General features: G+C 34.9%; 1 protein-coding gene across 5 annotated transcripts in view; it reads left to right on the top strand.

Annotated features, from left to right (window-relative positions):
- Agmo (alkylglycerol monooxygenase) overlaps nt 1-27,125 on the top strand; it is a 379,192-nt gene that overhangs the window by 81,522 nt on the left and 270,545 nt on the right. For all 5 annotated transcript variants that reach the window (XM_076941966.1, XM_076941965.1, XM_076941964.1 and 2 more), the window contains one exon: nt 23,687-23,790. In XM_076941966.1, coding sequence (XP_076798081.1) covers nt 23,687-23,790 — 104 coding nt within the window. The remainder of the gene's footprint in view (nt 1-23,686; nt 23,791-27,125) is intronic.

Raw genomic sequence — 27,125 nt, 5'->3', positions numbered from 1 at the left:
TTAACAGAATATTGACGTGCGAGAATTACATATCTTCACAGAAACTTAACCATGTATAATTAGACTTAACCATGTATAATTGCTGATATTTACTTCTTTCCCATCAAAAGTTATTGATAATGTGTGCTTTAATTTGATAGACGATGGAAAATAACACCACAGTGTTAGCTGAAATTTTGAAAGAGGTGAAGTTGTTCTAAATTAATTATCAGAAGGAAGAAGAACATGTCACAGAAGTGGTAGAGGGACACTTCTGAGTCCACACTTGGTCTTGGTATTTAGCAGTTGCATGATCTTAAGAAATTCACTAATATCTATGCTTATTCATTTTTCTTACAATGCAAAGATATAAATAACATTCCAGGAGCTGTTGGAAAAATTAAAGACAGCAAGGCATAGGAAGGCTCTCTACAAACCAGAGAGAACCATAAAAACTAGGTAACATTCAAAACATTTTATGTTTAACAATAGTTAGATAAAGTAATGAGAAAAGCAATAAATCCTCTCGCTTGTATAATAGTAGATTAATAGTTGATTCCTATCATAAAAGGAGAAAAGAAAAATATTAAACTTGCTAGTTTAGAGGAAAGATATCCCCTGTGCATTTTTAAGCTATGCTATCTGCCAATGAAATCCCTAGACAAGTCCATTCCTTTCCTATGAAAGCAAGTCACACCACTCCCAACCTCTTGCAAACTGTCAGTGCTGTCTAAAAATACTCCTGCATATTATGAATTAATGTTTCCCAATTTAAAATTACAATATCATTTTATATACTCCCAGTACTTTCCCCTGAGCATGATTTTATTCCTTATGACATTTTTTTTTCTTCAAGGCAAAAATCTTTGCAAATATTTGCCCTTGTTTTTCTTTGGCAACGTGCAAGGAGACTCTGACTGTCAAAGGAGGGACAGGATGTCTTTTTTGGATTATAGTTGCATTTGGCTAAATTCACTGAAGGGAAGACAGTGTTCTTGAGTGCCAGCATGTGGTTAAAAGCTAACAAGGAGGGAAAAATTCAGCTATTTTGGTAAATCAAGCAATGCTTTATTGTAGGCAAGAAAGAAATGCAGCAGCTGTATAAGTTAGGCCATCATTTTTTGACTTCCGAAGAGCTCTGAATAGTCTTGATTTATATTTACATTTATTTGTGTTTACATACAACTTCAACATATTATTAGAACAACAACTTTAGTCATCACTAAAGTTTCATATAGTCACCATTTCTGTTTATGATACGATGGAAAATATTGCAAGGGCATTCTTGAAACATTACCTAAAGGACAGGCTAAAATACATTATGTAGGTGTAATTTACTATTCAGACTTTTATTTTCTGAATAAAATATGTTTTTTACTGCTTGAGATTGAAACACACATATAAATTTATTTACCATATGAATGTATATTAATTTCTGGTACCCTAGAAATTGTGTATACATGTAAAACTACTAATTGTATACTCTTCCCTTTTCCTAGCATGTTAACCACCTATGAGGCAAAATAAATATTATTACTATGGCAAATTAATCTACTATACTTATTTTTCAGAATATTTAAGAATAATTATTATGATTACAATGAATGGTAATTATATTCTTTGTATATGAAAACACAGCTTGAGTAAAATGTTAAGTGCACAGCAGGGTTGCACACATGTTACAATGAACATCATAATATCTACTGAATTTTCTTACTATTTTTGCATAAAATTATTAAGGTTTTTAAAAAATATGAAGCCTGAGTTTTTAAAAAGTTAACTCTTTAATCTGGATATATCAATCCTTTGTTGTCGCAATGAGCAAGGTAATTGTCTGAAATCTAACCATAGCTCTCTGAACACTGGGAAGTATACTTTAAAAACTAGAGGCTTTCACAATGCAACAAATAAATAATTAATATCTCAAGTTCTATCCTGGAAAGTTGATGCATTGAGAACAGAAACTTTAATTTTGCAAAAATACCTTGGGGTTCTTTATAGAATGGCTGTATACTGCAGATTATGTTGTTAAACATTCATTGGGAGACTAAAGTACACAATTGTTTTCTCCACTGCTCCTTCAGAGACCATGCTGATTACAATAATAAAATGAATGCATGTACACATATATCTTTTATCTCACACATTGTAACTGTTTTGCTCTGTTGTGTGAAATTAATTTTTACTTCCTTCACAACAAGCTTTGATGCACTAAGAATTTCAGTTTTGGTCAAATATAATATGTTTTCTATCTCAGTTACCTGAGTTTTTGTATTATATTTTAAAGTCTCTTGTTTCTTCCAAGATCCTTAAGATACAATTTAGCATTCCTTTCTAAAAATTCATTGTTTTAGCTTTTTTCATTGGGTCTTCTGTCCAAAAAGTTTAATTATCATGTAGGATGAATCCAATCCATTCAAATTGAAAATGTACAAGACTATTTATTAAAGAAAAGTTGTTTGACAGTGACTCCTCGGTAGGTTTTTATTCTACCAATACAGCATTGAGTTGAAATTGTCCAGCTAAATAGGTGAAAATTGCTAGAAACCTGTAATCCAAATATGTTTGGTGTGTATAGCGGGCAAGCACAGAGGGCACACTGGACTCACCTGGAAAACAGGGCACAACCATGTGAAAGGTAATTCCTCATCGAATTAATCCAAATTTGCTATTTGATTGCTATATGCTCATAAATAAGTTAGAAATTTCCTTTGTCCCTCATACCACTATGTGAAGTCTTGACAACGTTCACTAATTGTAAAAACTATAGTGCAGAGAATAAGAAGATAAACACAAAGCCTGAGTGCCACAGGAACTTATTATATTGGTTTAATAAGGAAACCAAACATAAGAAGTAACAGCACTGTGATCATGAAGACATTTGGTGTTGTAGAGTCACCATTTTTAAATACCTTTGAGAAAAAAAGAGTAAAAATGTAAAAAAGAGTAATTTAGTTATATTCTAAATGTATTAATGTATAGATAAAATAAAAGATTACACAGTGCAATTTTTACTTTAGACACATGCTAAGCCAGGAAATATATGTATTAAATTAAACAAATTAATATGCTCTTGGAATTAAAATTAAGAGTTAAGAAACTGAATATTAATGATCTTATAACCATAGCAATAACCACTCCATAATGTTTAATATTTTGTTATTATTGAATGGCATTTTTTTCTTTCTCATTTCTCTGTATATTTTTCTTTCCTTCCTTTCTTCTTTATTTCATTCCTTTCTTCCTTCCATCCCTTACTTCTTCCCCCAAAGTTTTTTCTTCCTTGTTTGTGCTTTTTAGTTGTTTAGCATAATCATATATGTGTGTATACATATATTGACACATACTCATATAGTATGTAGTTAATGCTATTAATAATAGTTTGATTGACTCATGCCAAATATGATCCAGCTTATATTCCTAAACTCCAAAACCTTTGTACAAATGGATATTTAAGTTCCATAGATATAATATGCTTATATAAATAATATTTTAAAATGGTACTTCCTTTTAAAAATACTATTATCATAATAGATTTTAGAACTATAAATAGGGACCAGAGAGATGGCTCAGTAGTTAAGAACTCTTGCTCTTAATGCATAAGACACAGCTTTATTTCCCACCAATGAAATAACTCCATTTTCAAAGAATCACACACTGTCTTCTGGCTTCTACATGCACCAGACATAAACATGGATCACAGCAATACATACATTCATACATAAAGACAAACATATATATATATATATAAAACATAAAATCACACATATAACATAAAAATAAATAAACCTTTAAAAACAGGCTACAAATAAAGGTATAACTATAGGCAGTATGATGACTTCAATAAAAACTGGAAATTTAAGTATTTGAAATATTGTTCATAATGTATCAATACTAAAATAATCCTCATTATAGATTTAGGAGCAATTATTTTTATTTTTTTTCAAAGTAAAAATAGCCTCTTGTCTTTAATAGTACAACATCAATAATTTACCAATTACACAGAAAATCTAGTCTGAAGAGGTCATTGGAACAAAAAAAAAAGAAAGATAAAGGAGAGGAGATGGAAGTTAAAAGAAAGGGGAAAGGAGAGAAAATAGGAATGAAGGAAGAAAAGACATTAGGAAGCAAAGAAGTGAGAAGATTACACAGTGCATTTTTTACTTTAAACACATGCTAAGCTAAGAAATATATGTATTAAATTAAGCAAATTGTTAATGTGGCTTGCAATTAAAATTAACTGTGGCAATAAGAGAGCAGTATCATTGCATTGTGTTCTTTTGGCTATTATATGCATTTTTGTGAAAAAACTCTGGTCTGAATAAACTCCATACCGAGCTCATTTTCTTGTTTTTATTCAAACCATTACCTAATCCTGCTGAATGGTGCTACCAACAACTAAGGTAGCTCTTCTCATTTCAAAGACACTAACCCTTATAATCTGTCCCAGAAAAGCTAATAGTCTTATCACCTTAGCTTTTCTAGAGCTTGTCATGCTGACAATAACTATTGATCATCAACACTCCACTCCTTATTATACTGACACCAAAACACATCATACTAAGTGTAATCTTTTATTATTTGTCAGAATGTAATTATGGTCACCTCAAAATACAATACTTTTAATCAATTTCAAAATTCTACTTAGTTTTAAACAGTTCAGACTTTGTTTAAAAGAATTTATCCTGAGACTCCAGTTATATCTTAATTGTGAGCCCCCGTACAATTAAAAGGAAGTCATGATTTTAATATGTAATTGCAAAGACTAAGCATTTTCATGACCCCAAACTGGGAATTTGAAGGATAAATAAGGAAAGTTCAAATCAATAGAAGACCAATAACATTCAAGGAAAACATCAAATACTGATGCTCCAGATTTGGCATCTGGAGCTCATGATAGAATCATCTGGGCATCAAAGGGCCTAGGTAGCCATGGAAAGATGCTAAGTAGCAATCAAAAATATGCCTGTGCAGTATACATTCTCTCTCTCTTGGATTGGCTCCACTTTGAACCTGCATCTTTCCTTGATAGAGATCCCAGGGTCCTGTCATCAAAAAAATCCTGATTCTTCATTACCATTTAGGCCTCACCATCAAAGCTTCATGCAATGGCCTCCTTATAGAGTCACTGACTTTCACTAACATTGCCTGGTCTCAATGCTTTCTAGAACTGTGGAGAAAGAATTCATAAGCCTCTTAGTTTTGCAATTTGGTATGCTACTGAAATCATTCTTGCATGAATAGCACTGCCAACGTGTGCTGTTAGCTCAGGATGGAGCTTGTCCTGTTAACAGAGTAGTTGCTTATGGTTCTGTTTGCCTTTGAATACTTCCTGAGCAGATAGTTGTATAAAAGTAAGAACTAACCAGATAGGTTGATTCTGTGAAAGGAAGTTACAAGAGCTGGAAATATATTTTTTTTTCAGTTAAACCAAAGAAACTTATGAATATTTATGAGTACTTTATTTCTAGGGCAACATTTTGCTGCTAAGCTTGTCCATAAGGCAAATGGCTTATGCATTTGTGGTAATACCTGACATACTCTGTTCACCATGTATGTGTATGTGTGATATTTGTGTTCAGTTGTGCATGTAATTTGAGTTAGATTGAGATTCATAGTCTTATTTATATAAATATTGTTCTGAAATTCAGGGTTTTTTAAATATTGAAAATAAATATTTTAATGAAATTAAACAATGACAGCATAGTATGTACAGTAAAATAGAAATAAACATTGTTAACCAGACAAAGGAGAGAGTAGTTATGATATGCACAAGTTCCAAGAATGTTTTAAAGAACCTAATTCCATGATTATGCAAAATAATTTGGAAATTTAAACTGAAAAAATGAATAATCAGAAGTTCATTTACATGTGTCACAACTAACTGTTTATAATTTATGAAAGTGGAACTGAAAGATGAAATAAATAGTTCTTGTTTATTGAATAATACAAGCAAATGAATCTTACTTTCCCTTTTATATGACTATTATTCAATTGGTTAGAGCTTGTATATTTCACTCTATTTATTAATAACAATTCCTGAAATTACACATAAAATGTTATATTAAACAGAATAGATTTTTGGAATTGCAAAAATAAACTCTCAAGCTGTCAACTGAGTCAATGATCATATCTGAAAGCTTTAAAACAAGGCAAATTGGGGTAAATATTTTTTAATACATACACAGATATAGAGGTCTGTGTACTTACAATGGTAAGCCCCTGGCTTATAAGCCAATAATTAGAACATGAGAAAGAACACACCAGTCCTCTTCAACCCAATCCCATTGTGAGGATGCTTCCAATCCCCATTGTGAGGATGCTTCACGATCATTTATGCTTCTGTTTTCTTGTGCTTTATTATAAATGGGAGTTAGTGCAGCTCTCTAGCTGTAGCTGTTTACATTATAAGTGAATATCCTCATGTTCTCTTTACACCTGAAGACAAATGTTCAAGAGCAGCCACTCTGTATCACTGTCAAACCTCACGCCGAGCAGAGTGGGGACCGAAATGAGATCAGCATAGCTCCAGCTCTGAGGCCACATACATGTGAGTTTAGGTTTGAGCTCTGCCATTTGGTGGTTCTAGTATGAGATAGATGGCTGTTGTTTTGTTGTTGGTTGTTTTGTATCTTGAATACAGTGAAATTTAGAAGTAAAACACTACAACAATTATCAGACAATATCATGGGTGGCCCAGACCTCTATTCATAATAGCTTTTTAAACTTACAGTATGTTTCATTTTTTTCCTCCTTTCAAACCACTTTCACATGTCCTCACGTATAATCCCCCCCAAAGTATTTATCTTTCTATTTTTAGCTTTTTCTCTCCCTTATTGAGACTGCTTAATGATGATCATTTACTGTCTCCAGTTTGAAGGCACAATAAAAGGCATCATTTTGCTTATATTTGATAAAATCCTGCAAGCAGCACTGGAGAAATTGAGACTACAAATGAATTCATTAGAAAAACATAATTTCTATTAGGATCAATTTGAATGTATAAATTTAAATATTTTATTTGAATTCTGCACAATATCTGTGTTAGCTGATTTGTACTGATATAAAAAATCTCTACACACCGATGTCTTGTAATGACAGAATGTTTTATAGTTCAGAATGTTTTCCTGGGAAGTCTAAATAACAGTGCCAGTAATTCAATGTCAGCTAAGTGAATCTGGGAGCACTTTTTAATGCTGATACACACGAAGAAAGGGCTCAATAATTTCTCTGGGGCTTATTTTTAAAAGGCACTAACTTTGGTTGCTAATTATGCTCCAAAGTTTTCTCTTCAAAAATGTTCCACATACAGTGCCTGTACATGAGAGAGTTGAGCAAATTGTAGAAGTACGTTTGTGTCATATACACATTCCCTTCACAGCCGTCTGTGTCTGATCTGTCAGAAGATTAGGTCACGCTTTTTAAACACAGGACTAGTGAGAGCAATGTGACAGGCCAAATTCTCACATGATTCATTCATTCTATTTGGCTTGGCTCTCCTTTTACATTTGTAGCCTGAAGCAACCACAAGATAATGTTGTATAGCTCTGAATTTAAAAAAAAAAATTATAAAAAAATACTTTTAAGGTTTATCTCTATTCAGTGTCGTGAACGTGATCACACTATTCTTCATGAAAGGTAGTTGCTTAAAACTTATAGAAAGTGTGGTAACCAACTAGTCAAGAAAGTAATCTCTCCATCACTTGGTAGGCAGAGGCAGAAAGATTATACAAACGTCAAGGCCAAGATTGCCTACATGGGAGGCCAGCCTGAACTACATGAGATCTTCTCTTAAAAAAAAATAAAGAAAAGGAAAGAAAAAGGAAGAGAAACAATGCAGATAGTACCTGGGTTTTCCATGACCACAAAGCCTCTAAATGGTTAAATTCTGCAATAGTACTTTCCGTTAATATAAAGTTCGATGGTTCCTAAACACCTGCTTCATCTCATTTTATATAATTTTATTTTCATTTTCCTTCCAGTGTAAAGTGTTCACTCTTATTGCTCCACTCTCCATAGGGGTGAAGGTATAGCTGGAACATGTTACTCTGTAGAAATCACTATGAAAATGCACACTGACAATTGCTGTTATTAATGTAATTGATCACTAAGATCTTACATCTGGAAGAAGAGGGTCAGACTGTAGTTAAATAGATCCAGATCCTCACAGGCTACCATGGGGATGATTTTCTGGTGAAAACTTTAATGACATAGGAAATTTTGAATTCCGAATCTCTTTAGCATTGGCTAGGACTGTTAGGCTCACATACGAGTGAATTCCCATTAGTCTTGCCATCTGGTGCCCTAACATCCAACCACTAAGAGTCCTGAGCATTTGGGGAAAGTTTCATTGGCAAGCTTATTGCCATTAAAGAATTTCCCTTCTGAATATTGGCAGTCAAAGTGTGTGATATCCTGCTGAGCAGGATTGCAAGGACGTGGAGGGCAGTGAGTCTGAACCATCTGCACTTCCTAGCAGTGACACCAGACATCAATCTTAAGTTAAGACAGCCCAGAACACATGAAAATAAGAACATTCTTAAAAGAACAAATGGGGCATTATCTAACCAAATGGAAGAAGGAATGATTGCCCCTAAAGCATTTCTAAGAAGCTTCTTAAATCAGGACAGTACCCTGAAATTAATTAGAATCCATTTGGCTGTGAACACACACACACACACACACACACTCACACATGAGCAATGTCTTTTTATAATGAATGCATTTATTGCAGTCTAATTAACAGTGACACAGTATCAGAATATTTAGAAATAGGTTAACTGCACATAAAAGTGTACACCTCATGTTTTACATGTACATATTATTTGGCTTAACAGAAAAAAATGTTAATCTAGTCACAGCATCAAAACTGGAATCAGTATGGGAAATCATATTATTTGACAAGGATTGATGCAAGTTTATCACAGAGGGTTAACAGCTTAACATAGAACAAACATGTTTAAATTGTTTTGTGGCCTATATTAGTTCCTGTTACTAATACATGCATATATTTTCATATCCACTGGGTGCTATGAAGCTCTGCGAACAAGGCAAATATACCTCACTGGTAATAGACTAGTCTTTGTGAGACAGACTTTGACAATATAATGTATCATAACTGTTTATGGCTGATATTACTGGCTCTTGATTTAATGTGCTATCAGTTTTAAAATCTTTCATTATTTATAATTATGTGTGAGTAGATATGAACAAATGAGAGCAGATGCCCACAGAGGCCAGAAAAGAGCCTCAGATTTTTTGGAACTGCAGTTACTGGAAGGTGTGAGCTGCCTTCTATGGATGCTAGGAACTGAACTCAAGTCCTCTGCACGGCCAGTATGCAGTGTATGATCTTAAAGACAAAACTGTCTTCACAGTGCCTGCACTAACACTTTTAAAGTAATGGTGTCTGATATTAATTATTTTAATATACTGTTTCTCATTCTTGCTTTTAAATTATTTTGAAACACAAAACGGTACTCCTTGGGAAATGTACATGTCTCATAATTGCTTCCTCATGTCCTCTGCACGTGTGTGTGTGTGTGTGTGTGTGTGTGTGTGTGCACATGTTCATGTGTGATGTGTGTGTGTAAGTGCATGAACAGGTGCATGTATGTGTGCAGGGGAAGACTATGTCTAGATCTAAGTAGAACTGAAAATCTTACTGGTAGAAGAATCAAAGAAGAAGAGATAAGGGATGCAGGAAGGCCATGTGAAAGTCGTCAGATTTTAAAAACAGATACAGATCACAACATAAGATGTACATGGATATACCTGTGTTTTCTGGCCATATTCATATCATTCTCAGTTTGGGTATTTTAGCAAACATTGGGTATTTTCTGTGACCACAGCCTATTTTTATCATGGGTCATCATGACATTTTCATACAAGTTTGTATATAATGTTGAGAAAATTTCCTTCCCTACACATGTACTCACACATTCTCTTTCTCTGCTACTAGATCCTTTCTTTAATTTTGCTTCTAATTTCAGATCATAAAGACATGGTTTTATGTAGCTACCTATCTAATGTATCTACTTACTATATATGAGAAAAGCAATATTTATCTCTTAGAGACTGGCTAAACTTTATTAGGATTACCCCACTTGGAACCATTTTTCTGCAATTGACATGACTTTGCTCTAATTTATGGGGGGGAACACCCCATTGTATACACAGATCACACTTCTTTATCCATTGCTTTGTTGTTAGGTACCTACAGTAGTTTCATAGTTCAGTGATTGTAAATAGTGTTGACCAAATAATGCTGTATTGGTATATGTGAGATAGGTTGACTTGGAGGCCTTTATGTAAATACAAGGAGCAATAGCTGAGTCAGCGGGCAGATCTCTCTTAGCTGATAATGCACCCTAACATTTTAAAAATTAGGTTTAGAATTTGACAACTTATATTAAAGTCTTTGATCCTCTTGGAGTTGATTTTCTAATACGGGAATCTAATTGCATTATTTTACAGATCAATAACTGTTTTCCCCACTTGTTGAAGAGGTGCTTTCTTGTATTTCATGTAAAATATTTGCCATATTTTTTTCAAAACAAAGTGAAATCAACAACAATAACAACAAATATAAAAACAAAACAATAAAAAACCAACATGGTTATGGATATGTAAGTTTAGATATAGAAACACTTGTAGTATGCCTGTTGGGGTCTAGCTGTGGTTTTGTTTCCCCTGCTTGGTAGAAGGGAGGCCTTCTCAGAGGATCTTAGTGTTAAAGCTCTTTTAGGGAAAGGCCTTCTCAGATGATCTTCAGTGAAACATCTCTCTTAGAGTATTTTAGCTTGCACACATACCTTTATTCGGGGTGGGCTTGTATGCTCATACTTTTTTCAGTGTGGAAAAGAGCTATATATGAACTTTGGATAGTGGGAAGACGTTTTCAGGGTAAATGAAAAATAATCAGCCTGAGTTTAAAGTACTGTGAATGCCTCATTTGTATGGAGAAGCATTCTGGAAAATCCAGGTACTTGATGGGCAGATTCTTATAAGATCAAAGTGTTGGCGGTCAGGGGTTGAACTTGTAGCTTTTCCAAGGACTATCCAGTCTTCCTCAGGTAGAGTATGTGCGAGATCAGGCTCCACAAACAAGGTCAGAGAAGGGGATATCCTGCTGGTAAAGGGAGTCCTCCATTTTCTTCCTAGCTAAGAGAAGCTATCCAGTCCTGGTCGTCTGTGATCTTAATCAACATGTTTCTGCACAAACTCTATTCTATTTCATTGTTGTGCATGTCTGTTTTGTGTCAGTAGCATCCTGCCTTATTATTGTCCATTCAAAGTATAACTTGAAATCAGCTATGACGATAACTGGAGTTATCTTGTTCTTTAGTTGCTTTGGCTATCCATATTCTTTTGCATTTCCAAATGCATTTTAAGATTTTTTTTCACTTCTGTGAAGAACGACATTGGGACTTTGAAGAGGTTTATAGAGTGCTTTTAGGAGTATACCCATTCTTTGAATGTAAATTATAGCAATACATGAGTTTCTATTTACACATATCTCTTTTATTTCTTTCTACAGTGTTTTAAGTATTTTCCTTATAAATTCTCTCACTTCATCGGGGTTCATGGTAAGGAATACTCATTTTTTAAAATGCAGTTATGCAAAAAATTCTTTCCCTGAATTATTTTTCATTATCTAAAGAGTCTGTTTTTTATATGTTGATTTTCTGCATTCAAATTGAGTTCCAACTTTTTATTAGATGTAAGAGTTGGATCTGTGATAGTTGGTTAGAACAGGGGTAAATGTTGGAAGTGAACACAATTGGAGCAAAAGAGAATGACCACATGGTACTGTTGAGGCCAGAAGAAAAGCCGTGCAAAGCAGAATCAGACCCCAGGGTTTTGCAAAGTTCAATAGAATCACATCTAAAATACAGGCTTTAGTTTTGGCTAGAGGAAAATGAGAATACCTTTGAAGTGATTTAAATGACATCAACAATAATCTTCAGAGAGAGAGTGGGAGGTAGAGAAGTAATTCATCTGCCCTTCTCAGGTATTTAGGACAAAAAGAATTAGTCAAAGGGGGGAGGGGAGGTCAGGAGAATCCTACATTATAAGAAAGAATGTTTCTATAAATCTAAACTGCAGGATAAGGTATTAGCATAAAGAACAAGAAAGATCAAAAAAAAAGAATTTTTTACCACTAAAAGTACACATAATCATAAATCAAATGAATATTGTGATTTAGTTACTGATGATTCAGATGAACCGATTTTATAACCAAGAGCATATAGTACTGGCTAGTATAGAAGGATAACAGTAAATATATTGGGTATACAAAATTGGACAAATTAGGGTTCTTCATATTCAAACACTTATAAAAGAGTATTGGGTTCAAACTTCAAGAGTATTTGTAAATTTAGAGGCCCTCTTGCCTGAGAACAATAAGGATAAACATTCACTTTCATTGGATACCACTAAAAGGAGTTTTCTTAAGATAATTAGAGATGAAATATATGTTGACAGACGATACAAAGACAGGGGATCATGGCAGGCACTATGGTGTTAAAAGGCAGAGAATGGAGCATATATGAGGGAGGAGAAGATACGTGTGAGTGTTTATGTAACATTTATGTGCTACAAAAATATGGCTCTTATTATGTTATTTCAATTTTACACTTAAAAACTGTTAAACACATTTTTTATCTTGCTAGAATAGCTCTCAGGTTTAGGCTGTAAGAAGTGGATGAACCTTTTCACAAGGTTTTGCATATGAGGCCCACATGAAGATGTCTTTTAGTGAATGTTTCTGATTACACAGACTGTGAGCATTTCATCCAGGAAACTGAGTGTGAGAACAAAAAAAAAATGCCAATGGTACAATGGATGGGCAGGCACAGATGATGGAATTTTTGATTTGAGTTGGAAAGAAAGCATGATCAAAAGGTATCATAGTCACATCACAAAACGAGAAACAAGAAGACTATTGGAGACCAAACAATGAACTCACAACAGCTGAGTCTGAATGCCAGATAATAGTAGATTATGGCAGATAGTTACGTGGTATCAGGCAGTAATGCATCATGATTGAGTTAGGTAGCATGGAGTATGAGTTACTCTTATTACAGGAACCTTTCCCTGGTGCAAATAGCTCTTTCGATGATCAAAGACACACAGCCATTACCTAAGCATTCTTTCTCCAATTATATCAACACCGAACACTCACTGATATCCTTTCCTGTAAGTTTGCTCCATGCATTAAGAACCAGCACAGAGGGAGTTGAGTACTTGATTTAGGCTTCCAGGTCTGATTCAATCTGATCCTTTTTACTTTTTACTCTCTGCAAGTTTAGTAACATGGAAATTTTACAATGTAAAAACCAGGCTCATTTGTTATAAAGTGCTAAAAATCAATTTTATAACACAAAGACAAATTTCCAAAACGGTGACAAGTCCTTATTGGTGGCAACGAGAGCCTGCTATGCTTTTGTTTGTTTGTTTGTTTCTCCATCCACTCAGGATGCTCACTGTGCAGAGAATTCATTTTTCCCTAGATATTCTGGTACTGTTCTAGTGGTCTGCCTTTTCCTGACAGGCTTCTATTGTTTTGCGCACCTGGTCACTTCCTCCTGCTACACCCCCTTTAAACTTTGTACTTATTTGGTTTTCACTTCTGGCACAAATTACATAAACCGTCATTCCAAGATTAATGTAGCGGAGTTCATTGTATCTCACCACAGGAGAGTGCAATGCACAGGAGTATGTGGGAGCAGTTGCCAACCCCAGCTAACTCTGTTCACACGATCATGATCACAATTTTTCCCCCAGTTTCCGCTCCCTAATTTAGCTCATTCAAGTTATGATGCATGCTATTACCATGGAAGAAATACCTGCTTTCTTTGTGAAACACACAGAGACCTTTGAATCTGCTTATTGTAATTAAAAACAAAAACAAAAACAAAACCCTGAACTATTCTGAAGCCTACCATAGGACAGTTAAGTAGATACTTTGATCTAGACATAAAAGCGTGAGCTTTACTTATTGAGTGAAGAAGAGGCCTTGAATTGATTCAAAACCATCACATTTTACTATTACTTGAAATGTAATATTGGTAACATTTATTTTAAATTTCACCAACACTTGCAAAAACTTGTTTTCTACATGGAGAGCTGGTTTACCAAATTTTTGAGAAGTAAACTGATCTCTTTAATCAATATTGTCTCTTTTCTAGCCTGTTACATTGCTTGACATTCCAGTGGTCAGTGGCGCTTCAGTTTCAGAAACATATCATCTGTTGAGCAGGCACAACCTTTTTTTTCTACATTTTCTGAAAATAATATCAGTATTCCCTCTCTGGAGCATACTGCCAAGACATACAGCTGTGTATTGAATGGACAGAAATCTGCTCTCAGTTGTATGAAACCACAGAATAACTGTGAACAGAAAGATGCAAAGAAGGAATGGCAAACTAGGAGAAAAAGTCAATTTGTTAGAGTGTTTCATTTATACCCCCTTTAATAGTTAATTCTTATCATAATCTGATAATAAAGTAGACAATAGGCTAAAGATTGACATTTGGTTACTAAGTGTCTAGATTAATCTGGTTGAAAAGCCCACCAAGGCTCTATAGGCTTACAAGGAATTGTAAACAATAATCTGACTTGAATAAAAGTGAAAATATAGAGGTCTTTTGAGCAGTATGTTATTTGTTGTACTTAGTATAAAGGCACAGCCATCAGAATAACCCTAGATATCTCTAATACTTCAGTATGGAAATGTGGGATTTTATAACTCTGCAGGGTGTCTAACATAATAAATATACAGGATGTACAATACACACACTGTGTGAGTATATACTTGAAAAATATACTCTGGTATTGACTCACTAGGCTTTTGGAGAAAAAGAATACTCCATTTCCCTCATCTTTCCACAAATGTATCTTTATTGTTCCCCCTTTTAAGTTTCTAAAACTTGAATGAAATATACTGCACAATCTTCTTAACAGAATGAAGCGAAGCTCAGAGGCAGAACAATCTTCTCAGGAAAGCTGCTATAGCATCACAAAGGAACTCCTGCAGGCCCTAAGAAGGCTCCCCTTAACTAACCAAAGACTACTTTAAGGTTTCAGCCACTCCCATATCAGTGCAGTAGGCATGAAGTTTCATATGGACTTTCGGCATTAAAATCACATCTAAGCTACAGCAGAGTTTTGCTTCTAAGCATGGCACAAAGGCTTGTTCTGTTTTATCAATTTTTTTTTTATTCAATAGTACTTCTTCCCAGAGCCACTGTGCTTTTCTTGCTATTCCCAAGTACTCCTATGAGTCATCGGCGTGTTATTCTTCAGCACCTTGGGTATAGTCAGCCTCCATGACACAGACTGTGATACTGCAGTCTCTCCTTGCTCATTGTCAAGTGTATCCCACAGTTTTGAAGGAATTTCTGATTAAAAATTGTTACTCTAAATTCTTTCTTTCTCTGTCACCCTACTTTTATATTCTGAGATAATTAAGAAAAAAAATCTCACATACATACTAAAATGGGGAGTCTTCAGAAAACAGAATCAAACCCATCTCCATTTGGAAAATGAAGTAGACTTGGACTTTTTGTGACTTTTTTTTTATTGAATATTTTATTTACATTTCAGTTGTTATCCCTTTTCCTCATCCCAACCCCTCCCCCAAAATCTCTATCCCATCCCTCCTCCTCCTGCTTCTATGAGGATGTGCCCTCACCCACCCACACACTCCCACATCTCCATTCTTGAATACCCCCACACTAGGGAATCCAGCCTTCATGGGACAAAAGATCTCCTCTCCCACCTATGCACAACAAGGCCATCCTCTCCTACATATACAGCTGAAGCTGTGGATCCTTCCCTATGTGCTCACAGACAGGTGGGAATCCTGGGGGCTCTGGTTGGTTGGTATTGTTGCTCCCCCCATGGGACCGAAAAGCCTTTCAGCTCCTTAAGTCTTCTCTCTAACTCTTCCATTGGGGACCATCATGATCAGTTCAATGGTTAGCTGTGAGCATCCACCTCTGAATATGTCAGACTCTGGCAGACCTCTAAGGAGACAACTATATCAGGCTCCTGTCGGCATGCACTTCCTGGCATCCACATTAACATCTACCTTTGGTTACTGCACATGGACGGAATGGATATCCAGGTGGAACAGTCTCCAGAAGGCCCCTCCTTCAGTTTCTGTCCCACACTTTGTCTCCATATTTGCTCCCATGAGTATTTTGTTACTCCTTCTAAGAAAAACCGAATCACCCACTCTTTGGTCTTCCTTCTTCATGAGCGTTATGTGGTCTGTGAGTTGTATCTTGGGTATTGTGAGTTTTGGGGCTAATATCCAATTATCAGTGAGTGCATACCATGTGTGTTCTTTTGTGATTGGGTTACCTCACTCAGGATGATATTTTCTAGTTCCATCCATTTGCCTAAGAATTTCACGAATTCATTGTTTTTACTCCATTATGTAAATGTACCACATTTTCTGTATCCATTCCTCTGTTGAAGGACATCTGGGTTCTTTCCATCTTCTGGCTATTATAAATAAGGCTGGTATGAACACAGTGGAGCATGTGTCCTTGTTATATGTTGGAGACTTAGACTTTTAAAGTAGGATGATAACCAAAGGACTAGGGAATAATAACGGCATCACTGTGGTAAGCAAACTGAGATCCTAGGAAGGCACAGGAGTGGGCAGGCTTGTAGGTACTCCTAATAAAATGTGGACCTCACTTGTTTTCTTTCCATGATGTCTGCAGTTCAGCCCCTCACCAAGTGACAATGCTCATAGAATGAAATAGTACATGATTCAAGCTAGCAAGGCACAAGGAAATAAAAGCCAGAACAATACTCTGGATTTCCTATCACCACCTTTCTAACACAGTCACTTTAGAGAGCTAGTGAAAAGGAAATGTGCTCTGTTGAGCTCAGCCAGCTGGCGGTGCTTTTTAGAAACAAGCTTCAGTTTACCGTGCATTGTCTAAAGTGTCTTCTTCAAGTTCATATAAAGGAAACACTGACTAATGAGTTATAATTTTTTAATAAAGTCATACTTTGATTACTGGGATATATAAGCAAACTTGTTGTTTGCTTACATTGTATAAGCAAAATCTATTGATTATGATATGTTATAAGTAGATCAATAAACAATAAACACTCTGTGATGGTGCTATAAAGATTTTCATCACTGCCTTTTTTATGGTCAGTGGTAGAATTTGGCTCTTTGTTGACTTTCAGGTATTTAATAACCCTCCATCCATGGTCTCTGTGAACTTAAGGGACTGGGAGTTACCACCGAATACAGAGTACTTCACATTCCTTTCAGTCAGGAGAGAACGGTTACAATAGATTCTTACATTATTTCTTCTTGTTTGACATCAGAAGCTATCCTGTATATTCAAGTACATTAAATAATGGGACGAAGAAAGACAGTCTTTGCAATCATTAACAAATATTGTCAGTTGATTAAAATAGGCATACTAATCACTTGTTGGGTTACTGAATCAAACTATATTCATTTTCTCATTTACAAACAGGTTTCTGGGAAATAGACGATTTAAAATGTGTAATCTGCTTCAATATTCTCTATATGCTACGGGAAACCATCCTGTATATGCATCCTTCCTTTATTAAAGCTAAATATCACTTAACAATCTCATTTGGAATTAAGACAAAAAGAGGCATGAATGCCACAATATTCAAACCATTGTAATAAATAGGCAATGACTCAAATTCGTATGCATAGGGATTCATGAAATCTCATTTCTAAGACATTTTGGAGATAGGTAATGAAGGAAAATAGGCAGAGCTGGGTCACTTAGTGTCTCAGCAATGGACAGAAAAAACATTTCTATGGGAGCCCAGGCTACATCAGTCCTTCAAAGGTTTTTATAAAGTCATCATTACAGATTGATACAAGAAGTAATTTGTAATTTTTGGAATTCAAATATTTACTTATAACAAGTTATAAGAAAATTTATTTTAAATATTATTATATAGATTTTATTTTTTTCTTTTTAAAAAAGGCAACAAATTACATGCTAGTATGATGGACATGATTGTTGATTTTTACAGGAAGAATCTTGTTTGAATATTTTATATGATACAATATATAGTACCTTCTAAGTTTTTCACTGCTACAGAAATTATTATTAGGTTGTAAAGCAAAGCATTCTTTCCTGTGCCAGCCATGCATACTAATATGTAAAGTTTTCAATATGGTCATAGAGTATAGAAGTCCTGATGAGAATTTTTTTCTATTTTGTACTTTAATCTTAGATTCTATGCAATTTTCAGTCATAGTATGAGTTTTATAAATTAGTGCTAATTTGGTTTGCGTGAAATCAAATATTACTCTAAACATAGTTTTAATTTTTAACTTTCTCACAGCCTTTCACCATAAAATTTCATTTTTTGTTTTGTTGGTTTTATTTAGTTTGTTTATTGAGACTTGATTTCATGAAGCCCCAAATATGCTGGTTATGAACTGTGATATGGACTATTGCTTTCAGTTCCCAAGTGCCTGGATTAAAGATGTGCCTCATTACTCTGGCTTAAAATCCCAACATGTGAAAACGTTTAAAACACAAATGAGTGCCTCAATTACTAATAACATTTTTATCAATATAACTTATATATTTGACATTTTATTCAGCAATAATAAACAGTACATTATTTTTGCTTCTGTGGAAATGTTTAAAATATATTTCTTTACAACTTATCAGTAAATTTTTGAAATTCTACAAATTACTTCTTACATAATAGTCTGTTTCTTATTTATAAAATAATTTTGAAGATTGATGTAGCCATGGTTCCCATAGAAAAGACAATTTTTTTCTGTGCTGAAAAAGATACTTGGTTTCAACCTCTGGCCTCTACCTGCAAATGCATATACAAGCATTCATAACAACACAAACATATATACACACATAAATATCGGCACATGTAAAAACTACACAGAGAGAACACACATATAGAAGACTCAGAATCAAAGCACAGGGTGAATTCATCATAGTTCCTACTGATGGAAACATTTGTTCTCTTCAAAGGAAACTTTTTTTATAATTTGCTCATCTTTGTTTTATTTACTATTGCTAGGATAAAATATGCTGAACAAAGAAACTCAAAGGAGAAAATATTTATTTGGGTTATAATTCCAACTCATCAACCTCATTCCTTTCAGGGAAGTCATTATGGGAGAATCTTGAGAAAGCAGTACACATCACACCCACATCAAGAACACGGAGTCATGAATGAATAGTACATAGTAGTGCTCAGGTAGAGTACAGAACCGTAGACTAATACATGTTCAACAGTGCTCAGTTTGAACACAGGGCCATAGATCGACACATGCACAATAGTGCACAGCTCACACTCTTCACTCTTCACCCCAGGAATCTGAACAGAGATTGTGCCACATACCATGCATGGGTCTGATCTTCTCAGTCATCTCCATAAGTGTTAGGCGCCATAAGAACCTCGCCCCAAGATGGCGATGGCCACCCGAGGGCCAAGTGATAAACAAGTCCTTATTAGGTGTGAAGGCTGTGCTTCAAGGTGGCCTGAAGCGTCAGTGGCATGAGTTCATGGGCTCCTGTCAGGGTTTATAAGCTGCGCCCAGGGAAGGGATCGTGGGCTCCCCATGTTGATTACCAACTGCTAAGCATCCTGAGTAAACTGCTGTGAGAAGGAACCGGTTGTTCCCTGTCTTAATTCCTGCTGGTCAGGGTTGGCGCGGCACACATAAGTATCACTTGTACTGTAGATTGTATCTGAAATATGGCTGACTGTTTTAAGAAAGATTAGGACATATGTTATTTTAGAGAAATTATGTCATCAATCAAGGGTGGGCTCAACACCAGCCCCCGTCTCATTCCAGCCTCCAAACTGCAGATAAGATGTAAGTTTTCTGCCAATTGAAACAGTTTTGCATACATGGCCAATTGAAACAGTTTTGCATACATGACTGACTGCCACTCTGATGCTACTCATCATAATGGCCACAGAATGACCCCTGAAACTGTAAGGAAACCCCTAAATGCTTTCTTTTAGAAATTGCCTTGGTCGTCGTGTCTGTTCATAGCAATAGAACAGTGAGTAGGACACATAACTTTTAAGGATGCTGTTTCATTAACTTTCCACATACATACAAAGACATACTCACCCACACCTGCACCCGCATTCTTACTCGCAGGCATGCATGCACGCAAGCCCGCACGCACATGCACATGGACAAATCCACTTGCTCACATATCTGACATGAAAATCTGCTAGGCTGAAAGCAGAATGCAGACCATTTAGAAAGAGAAAAGGCATCAGTAGAAGCCCTAAACGAAGTACACAGTGAATAATGTGTACATACATAATCAAAACAGATTATATACGTGCATTAATATTCCAAAATGAGTCCATTACTATGTTTGATGAATATATGCAAATAAAGTATTTAAAGAGAAAAATATTAACAAAAAACTTTATTTGTATCACACACTGAAAATAACTGATCTGCATTTCAAATATAAAATAAATGTAAACAAAACAGTGAGCAGTTTTATCTAGGAGTAGTACTCATCAATAAAAGACCAAATAATTATAAACACAGAAAGGAGACAGTCTATTAGTTCTTTATGTTGAATAATTTTTTTAAAAAAATAGCCATATTTCATAATTTGAGTACTGTAAGGTTCTATTTATTTGATATCCTCAAAGCAGAAAAGCTAACAGGACAGAAAGCAAACTGTAAGATGCCATGGGCTGAGAGTGACAGTGAGTCACAGGCTACCTTATTCAGATGCTGTACAACAGTTTAGAACCTTAAAAGAACAGTTTTTGGTGAGATGGTTTCAGGGACCCAGAAATAAGCCAGTCACTTCTATGAACCTACTGGTTCAAGCCCCAAAAGTTTATCTGTTGTTAAGCTGTTCAGCTGAGGGCAGACTGTATTGTATCTACAGTCTACACTGCACAATTTCCATCCATATTCATTTGCATGACTGTTGGCTGGATTCCCAGTGTTTATACTAACAAGCTTAGTTCCTGAAGGCTTGTGAGTTGAGAACCTCTCCCTGTTCTCCTTCAAAAGTAGATCAGTAAAAGATATTTCCCACCATGACATCTAGGAATGGGAGAACATGAGAGAGTGCTAGAAACACAGCTATTCTTTTAAATTTGGTAATTTAAAAGATATTGCATCCACCACGTCTGACAGAATCCTGTATCCTAGATGGTAGTCACTTCTTGCTGACTTAAAAGGAAGAAGGATCACTGAAGGCAGGATCACGAATGGACTGGAATCACTAGAGCCAAGTCCTCACTTGGCAGGAAAGAATCACATCATGCAAGCTCAAAGACTTCTCTCAGAATTCCAAAGCCCAATTTCATTACATTATCAAAGTTCTTAATTCTATAATATAATTCAGGAACCATTTTAGATTGTGTCTATCTCAACCACAGAGGCACATGAAAAAATATAGAATGATAAAATTTATATGTAGCAATAGTAATTACATAACTGCTTTAGATTGCCAAGTGTTAAATATTGGAAATGAAGGCTTTACTGAAATATGTACATCTTATAAAGGTTTATGTGTGAATGTGCATGTGTGTGTCTGTATGTGCGCATGCATATTTTATATCATGTGCAAGCATGTACTTGGACCAGAGCAGGACATTGGATCCCTGGGAACTAGAATTATAAGGAGCTATGAGCAATCCAATGTAATGATCAAGAAACATGGGTCTTCTAAAAGAGCAGCAAGTGCTCTTAACCACTGAGCCATCCAGGCTCTAAAACTTGCACATTTATTGAAACTGTTTAAAGTTAACAACTCAATAATATAACATACATATTACATTAGAATTTGGCTACATGAGTGGAATTTTTGGCTACTTATTAAACAAATATATTCATATAAATGTATATTTTGGCACTGTAGGCAAAATTATTTCTAATTATGCCATTGCAAAATGCTATTAAAATGTTATATGAACATAAAGTCTACAATTTGCTTATAGGAAAAGAAAAAATATTACTGTTAAACAGAATACATAATTTATTAAATCTTTCTATAAAACTCTTTTCTAAATAATATCATTTTCCTCCTTAATATTTACTTTCATTTATTAGAAGAAAGAATTTACCAATTCAAGTACTGAGGAAGATTAACAAAAAAATTAACTATCAACTTTCTCTTATTCCATTCACATAGGAACAATTAGAGCCATTTTCTTGAAAATACCTTTTTGTTACAATGCTTGAAAATAATTTACTTCCAATGAGCAGAGTAGACACTGTGCAAAGCAGAAAAAAACATCTTCCTGACTCATGTCCATTGCTGGAAAGGAACATAGGTGAGCCTGCGGGATCCCGTTACTTCTTGCTGTTTATGCAGCTGTGCTTCATTGATCTCGGACTCCTGTTACACCGTTTGTGATAGGAAGTAAATGCTTTCAAAACAACTACAGACACAGGTCTTTAACCTCTGCCTTCATGGATTCTTTGTTCCACAATTACTTCTGTGGAGGTTCTAAGGAAGTAGCTCTAGACTACCTTACCCATCTCTGAACCCACATTTTGGGTACATTAGGATCAATATTTAAGTTCAAATAATGGTAAGTCAAAAAACACATGTTTCTTTACACGTATATTTAAAGACAGGGTTTATAAGCACCTGGTTCGAAAATGCTCAGTAGTGACTTTTCTAAGGAGGAAATGGTCAGTTGGTAAGCAGTTTACAAAACTTAGAAAATTCATCAAATTCATTACCTCTTAAAGAATGCCCACCCAACATCTGAAGATACAAAAAAAGAAAAAACCTACCCTGACAAATCTCTTATATATAATAAATAAACCAGAAATCTGGGCCCTAAACAGTTTTAAATACTTTGTGTAGTTTAAAAAAAAAACCTTATGATGAATTACTGCTTATTTGAACAAAAATAAGTCTTGGATTTCTTAGCTATTGTGTATTTATTATGGTTGATTAAATGAATAAAACAATAACCAATCATGATTAAGTATTTATCAGACAATGGTCAATGAAAACACTTTCCCTGCTTGAAGTGAGATCAGGCCTTGGTACTTCTTGGTGTAATTACTAGCCTTGATTTGCATTTTTACTTTGAGGACACATGGATGACGTGTGAAATGGTGTAAATCTTAGTAAGCTATGAGAAGAATCATGTGTAAAGAGTAGCGTGTGAATAAAAGTCTATTTTTAAAGATCAACATCAAATATAGTCATGGTTTGCTTATTCCAAAAGCTTTTCATATCAGAAAATAATATGGTGCAATATTTCATTATACACCAAATTCTCCCACTGGAGAATTCTTTAATTAGAAATGTGTTATCACATACTGAATAATCATCACTGTCCTTTGACTATGTTGTTACAACATCACTAGTTAGCTTTTATGATCTGTCATAATGTAAATTTTGGCAAAGCATACATTTTGGAAGTCATTTAATTCCATTGGTGGTATGTAATTGTGTCAGATACAGTGTGAATATTTACTGGTTATGTTTCAATTTCTGTGTATTTATAATTTGTATATGGTCTAGTTCCAAAAGTGCTTCAAAGAGCCTTCTTTTAATGATCGTTCTGTTAGCTAGCCTATTCAGAGATGTTCCAGGCATTTTATCTGCTCTCAGCAGAGCAAAGCACATGACTGAATGGAAGCTGCTCTGTTCTTGCTCTCATCGCTTGTTGTAAATCATGTGTTTTGCAGAGATTAATATTATCTGGGCAGCACACCAAGCACACCACAGTTCTGAAGACTATAACTTATGCACGGCACTGAGACAGTCTGTCTTGCAGCAGTATAGTTCCTGGGTAAGTTGTTGGAAATTGAATAAATGTGAAAGTGTCATTTGCTTTTTAAATTTCAAGTCTTTCTGTTTTCTCCTGGTAAACTACCAGAAGATGTGTGCTAAGTGACTCCTTCCCGTTTATAAAAACCAGGCACATAGGAAACAGACACTCTTTCCAGAAGTAAATTTTTGTTTGGTATGAAACACTCAAGAAAACACTCTAGACAGCAATCTGAGAATGTACCTATCCATTATCATTTATTTAGTATCATTTTTACTTAATCTCAATCAGAAGGCAGAAATGTATACAATAGGTTTCAATTCAGGCAGAAATATTTTATACACATAATATTTTAATTAGAAAAACTTGCCTTTTTTTTTTCAAAACTCTGGGAAAAAAATTATAAGTTATAGGCATGGTCCCTAAGATTCCCAATAGTATTTAGGAGACTGGCACCTTTTGAAGTCTGGCCTAGTGGAAAGTCGTTATATCAGTTGGAGATGTGTCTATGAAGGGACTTTGGACCTCCATTGTTTTCTCTGGCTCTGTATTTAAAGAGGTGAAAGCTAAATTCCACAGACATGCATGCTATTGAAATCTACCATGAGGTGCCACAGACAGAGGGATACCCTCACCATTGCCGTATACTGCTGTCTGCATTTGTTATATCTAAAATTGTGAACTACATAAGCCTATTTTTCGACATTAGTTTTGTTCATGTATTTCTTTGCAATGACATCATATCATTTCAGTGCTCTCTGCAGGTAAGAGATGTGTTCATAGCAAATACAATATATAGAAACTATAGTAGCTCTAATCTTAAGATGATAAGATTGAGTCTGCACTTACAGTGCTGAGATAGTAAATGAAGGTATAGATGAACTCACCCAGCCTGGTCCCTGGACACTTGATTTTTGTATTTATAGTATAACTCTTCATCACCATTAAAGATCATTCTTCAGTTATTACCACATTTGATCTTTGTTAATAAGCTCATAGTTTGATATTCAAAGGTTATTAGGAACCTGAAGATCAATGAGGTAAGATCACATTTGGTAAGTGGAAAAGACGAATTCTTAACTGGGTACCTATTTAAGCATATTTAAGAGAAAACATGCTTGTTTGTGTACTAATGCAAAGTGCAGAATGAGCAAAGGAGACCTGTAAGCCTGTGATGATATACTTAATGGAACAAGCCTGAAATAAACTTTTCCTAATACTAGATTAAAACACGTCTCTAGTCTATTAAGTGCTACAAACTGAGCAGCTTAAAACAACAACAAAGTGTATAGTCCCAGAGTTCTGGAGGCTGCCAGAGCAGTGTTACCACCAAGATTCCAGGGAATATCTGCTCTAATATGCTGTCCTAAACTCTTGTTTGTGGGTTTGTTAGGAAAAAAAAAACCCTCAATTTTCAAGCTTTTACATCACGTTATTTTTGCTTCTTTGTTAACATTTACCTTTTAAACTAAGGGAACTGGTCATTCTGAATGAGGAACCCATGCTGGCACCTCACAGAATAAACAAGGAGTTGAAGTTGACCAAGGACATCAGTGAAATTAATGAATAACGGGCCTGAGATTTGGTCTGAAGGAAAGATTTGTCAGAGCATCATATATCTCAGAGTTTGAAGAAATCTGTTTTATATAATCTACTTTTTAAAAAAACATATATAAACATGAGTTTCACACAAACCCCACTTTGATATATCTCATTAAATGATCTTAAAATGCCAATTTAATATTCAACCCTAGTTTGCTCTAATCTCAATTTTCATTCCCTCCATGTCATCTCTGCCATTAAATCAGTTCATGCAATGGCAGCTGGGATGCAAAGGCCCAGCCTCCCCAGTGCTCATCATGGAGGACAGTTTCCTCTGATCTTTGATAGAGTGTTGGTGAAAAGGCATGGAACGGAAACTGTGACTTAAAGATGGAAGTGTGCGTCTAGAAAAAAAATCTCAAGCAAAAATATTGCAAGCAACAGTAATAGCTGAATGGTCAAACATGAAAGGAAAGGATGAAGATAGTCTACCACTTAATGTGAAAGTTGGACACAAAGTTCATCTCTCAGAGGATGGAGGGACTGAAGTAATTCTAAGTGGTGAGAATTATTTCTCATTTAGAGAAGTACAATGACATTCTGAACTATTTCATCATCTAAATAATTCCCATGCCTCCCTGTTATAATAAACTGATAACACCTAAGTTAATGATATCCATTGTCTCTAAAGTTTAGTTCCACTGTACTGTTTTAATCATTTCCCAATCAAATAATGTGAATCAAAAAATCCATATATTTAAAGTTAAAAATGAGTACAAATCCAAGCAAAATGAGTTTTATACAACTGTTCTCATAAGTCAAACATCTTATAGTACTCTATCATAGACAAAAAAAAAAAGTGTGATGAATTTGGAAATGAGTCACAGAGTTATTTCACAAATTGCTGTTTGTTTGAAGAGTGTTGATGTAGAAAGAGACACTTGGAGAAAAAAAGGTAAGGGGCATAAGGCAGCCTCGTTAATGACCAGCACTTTTGGGTCCCTTCTTCAATATATTGAATATTCTGAAGTATATTGAATATATTGAAATCAAAGCCTGATTATAAATCTTTTTCTCTTCCTTGAATTATAGCAGTTATAGAAGGCCTATAATTTGAAAGTTACCAAGGCAACTCTGTATTTTAGAACAAATAATAAATGGGTCATGTCTTTGAAAAGAAAATTGGTGTGTGAAATGAAGAGCAAAATTAAGCTCAGAGAATATTTCTTTCATATTATCATGAAAATTGAAGTGGCAGACCTGTCATGTGAAGCAATTAAAGATAATAACTCCATTTTCTAGAATTTATAAGCATGCTATTTGTATTTTAAAGTCAATTTTAAGCCTCATATTACCTACATAAAAGAGCTGCGATTTATAGAATACTATTAAACTGAGTGTCATGTCATTTTATTTACAATATACTGCTATAAATGTTTTTTACACCTCTTTAATTTTGTATTATACATGTTAGTGTATTTCTTGTACATATACTAAATGTTTTTAGAACAATAGCATGGATATCTTATAATCTTTAATTATATCAGAATGATCACTTTCTTCTGTTTTTGTTTTGAGGCAGTGTTTTTCTTTATAGCTCAGGCTGGCCTGGAACTTGTATAGACCAGGCCAGTCTTGAACTCATAGAGATCAACCTGCCTCTGCATCCAGAATTGTAGGACTAAAGACCTGAGCAACAAGGTCTGCCCTTCTTTTTCTAACACTATAATGAATGATACGTGTAGGAGCTAGTTTTTCATTTAATGTACAACTGTATATGTGCTCAAAAAGTAATGGGAAAAGCCAGGTGTACC

Source organism: Arvicanthis niloticus, chromosome 11 (genome assembly GCF_011762505.2).
Source record: "Arvicanthis niloticus isolate mArvNil1 chromosome 11, mArvNil1.pat.X, whole genome shotgun sequence".
NCBI lineage: Eukaryota > Metazoa > Chordata > Mammalia > Rodentia > Muridae > Arvicanthis > Arvicanthis niloticus.
Note: the sequence above shows the minus strand (reverse complement) of the source record. Positions and strands in the feature narration are given on the sequence as shown.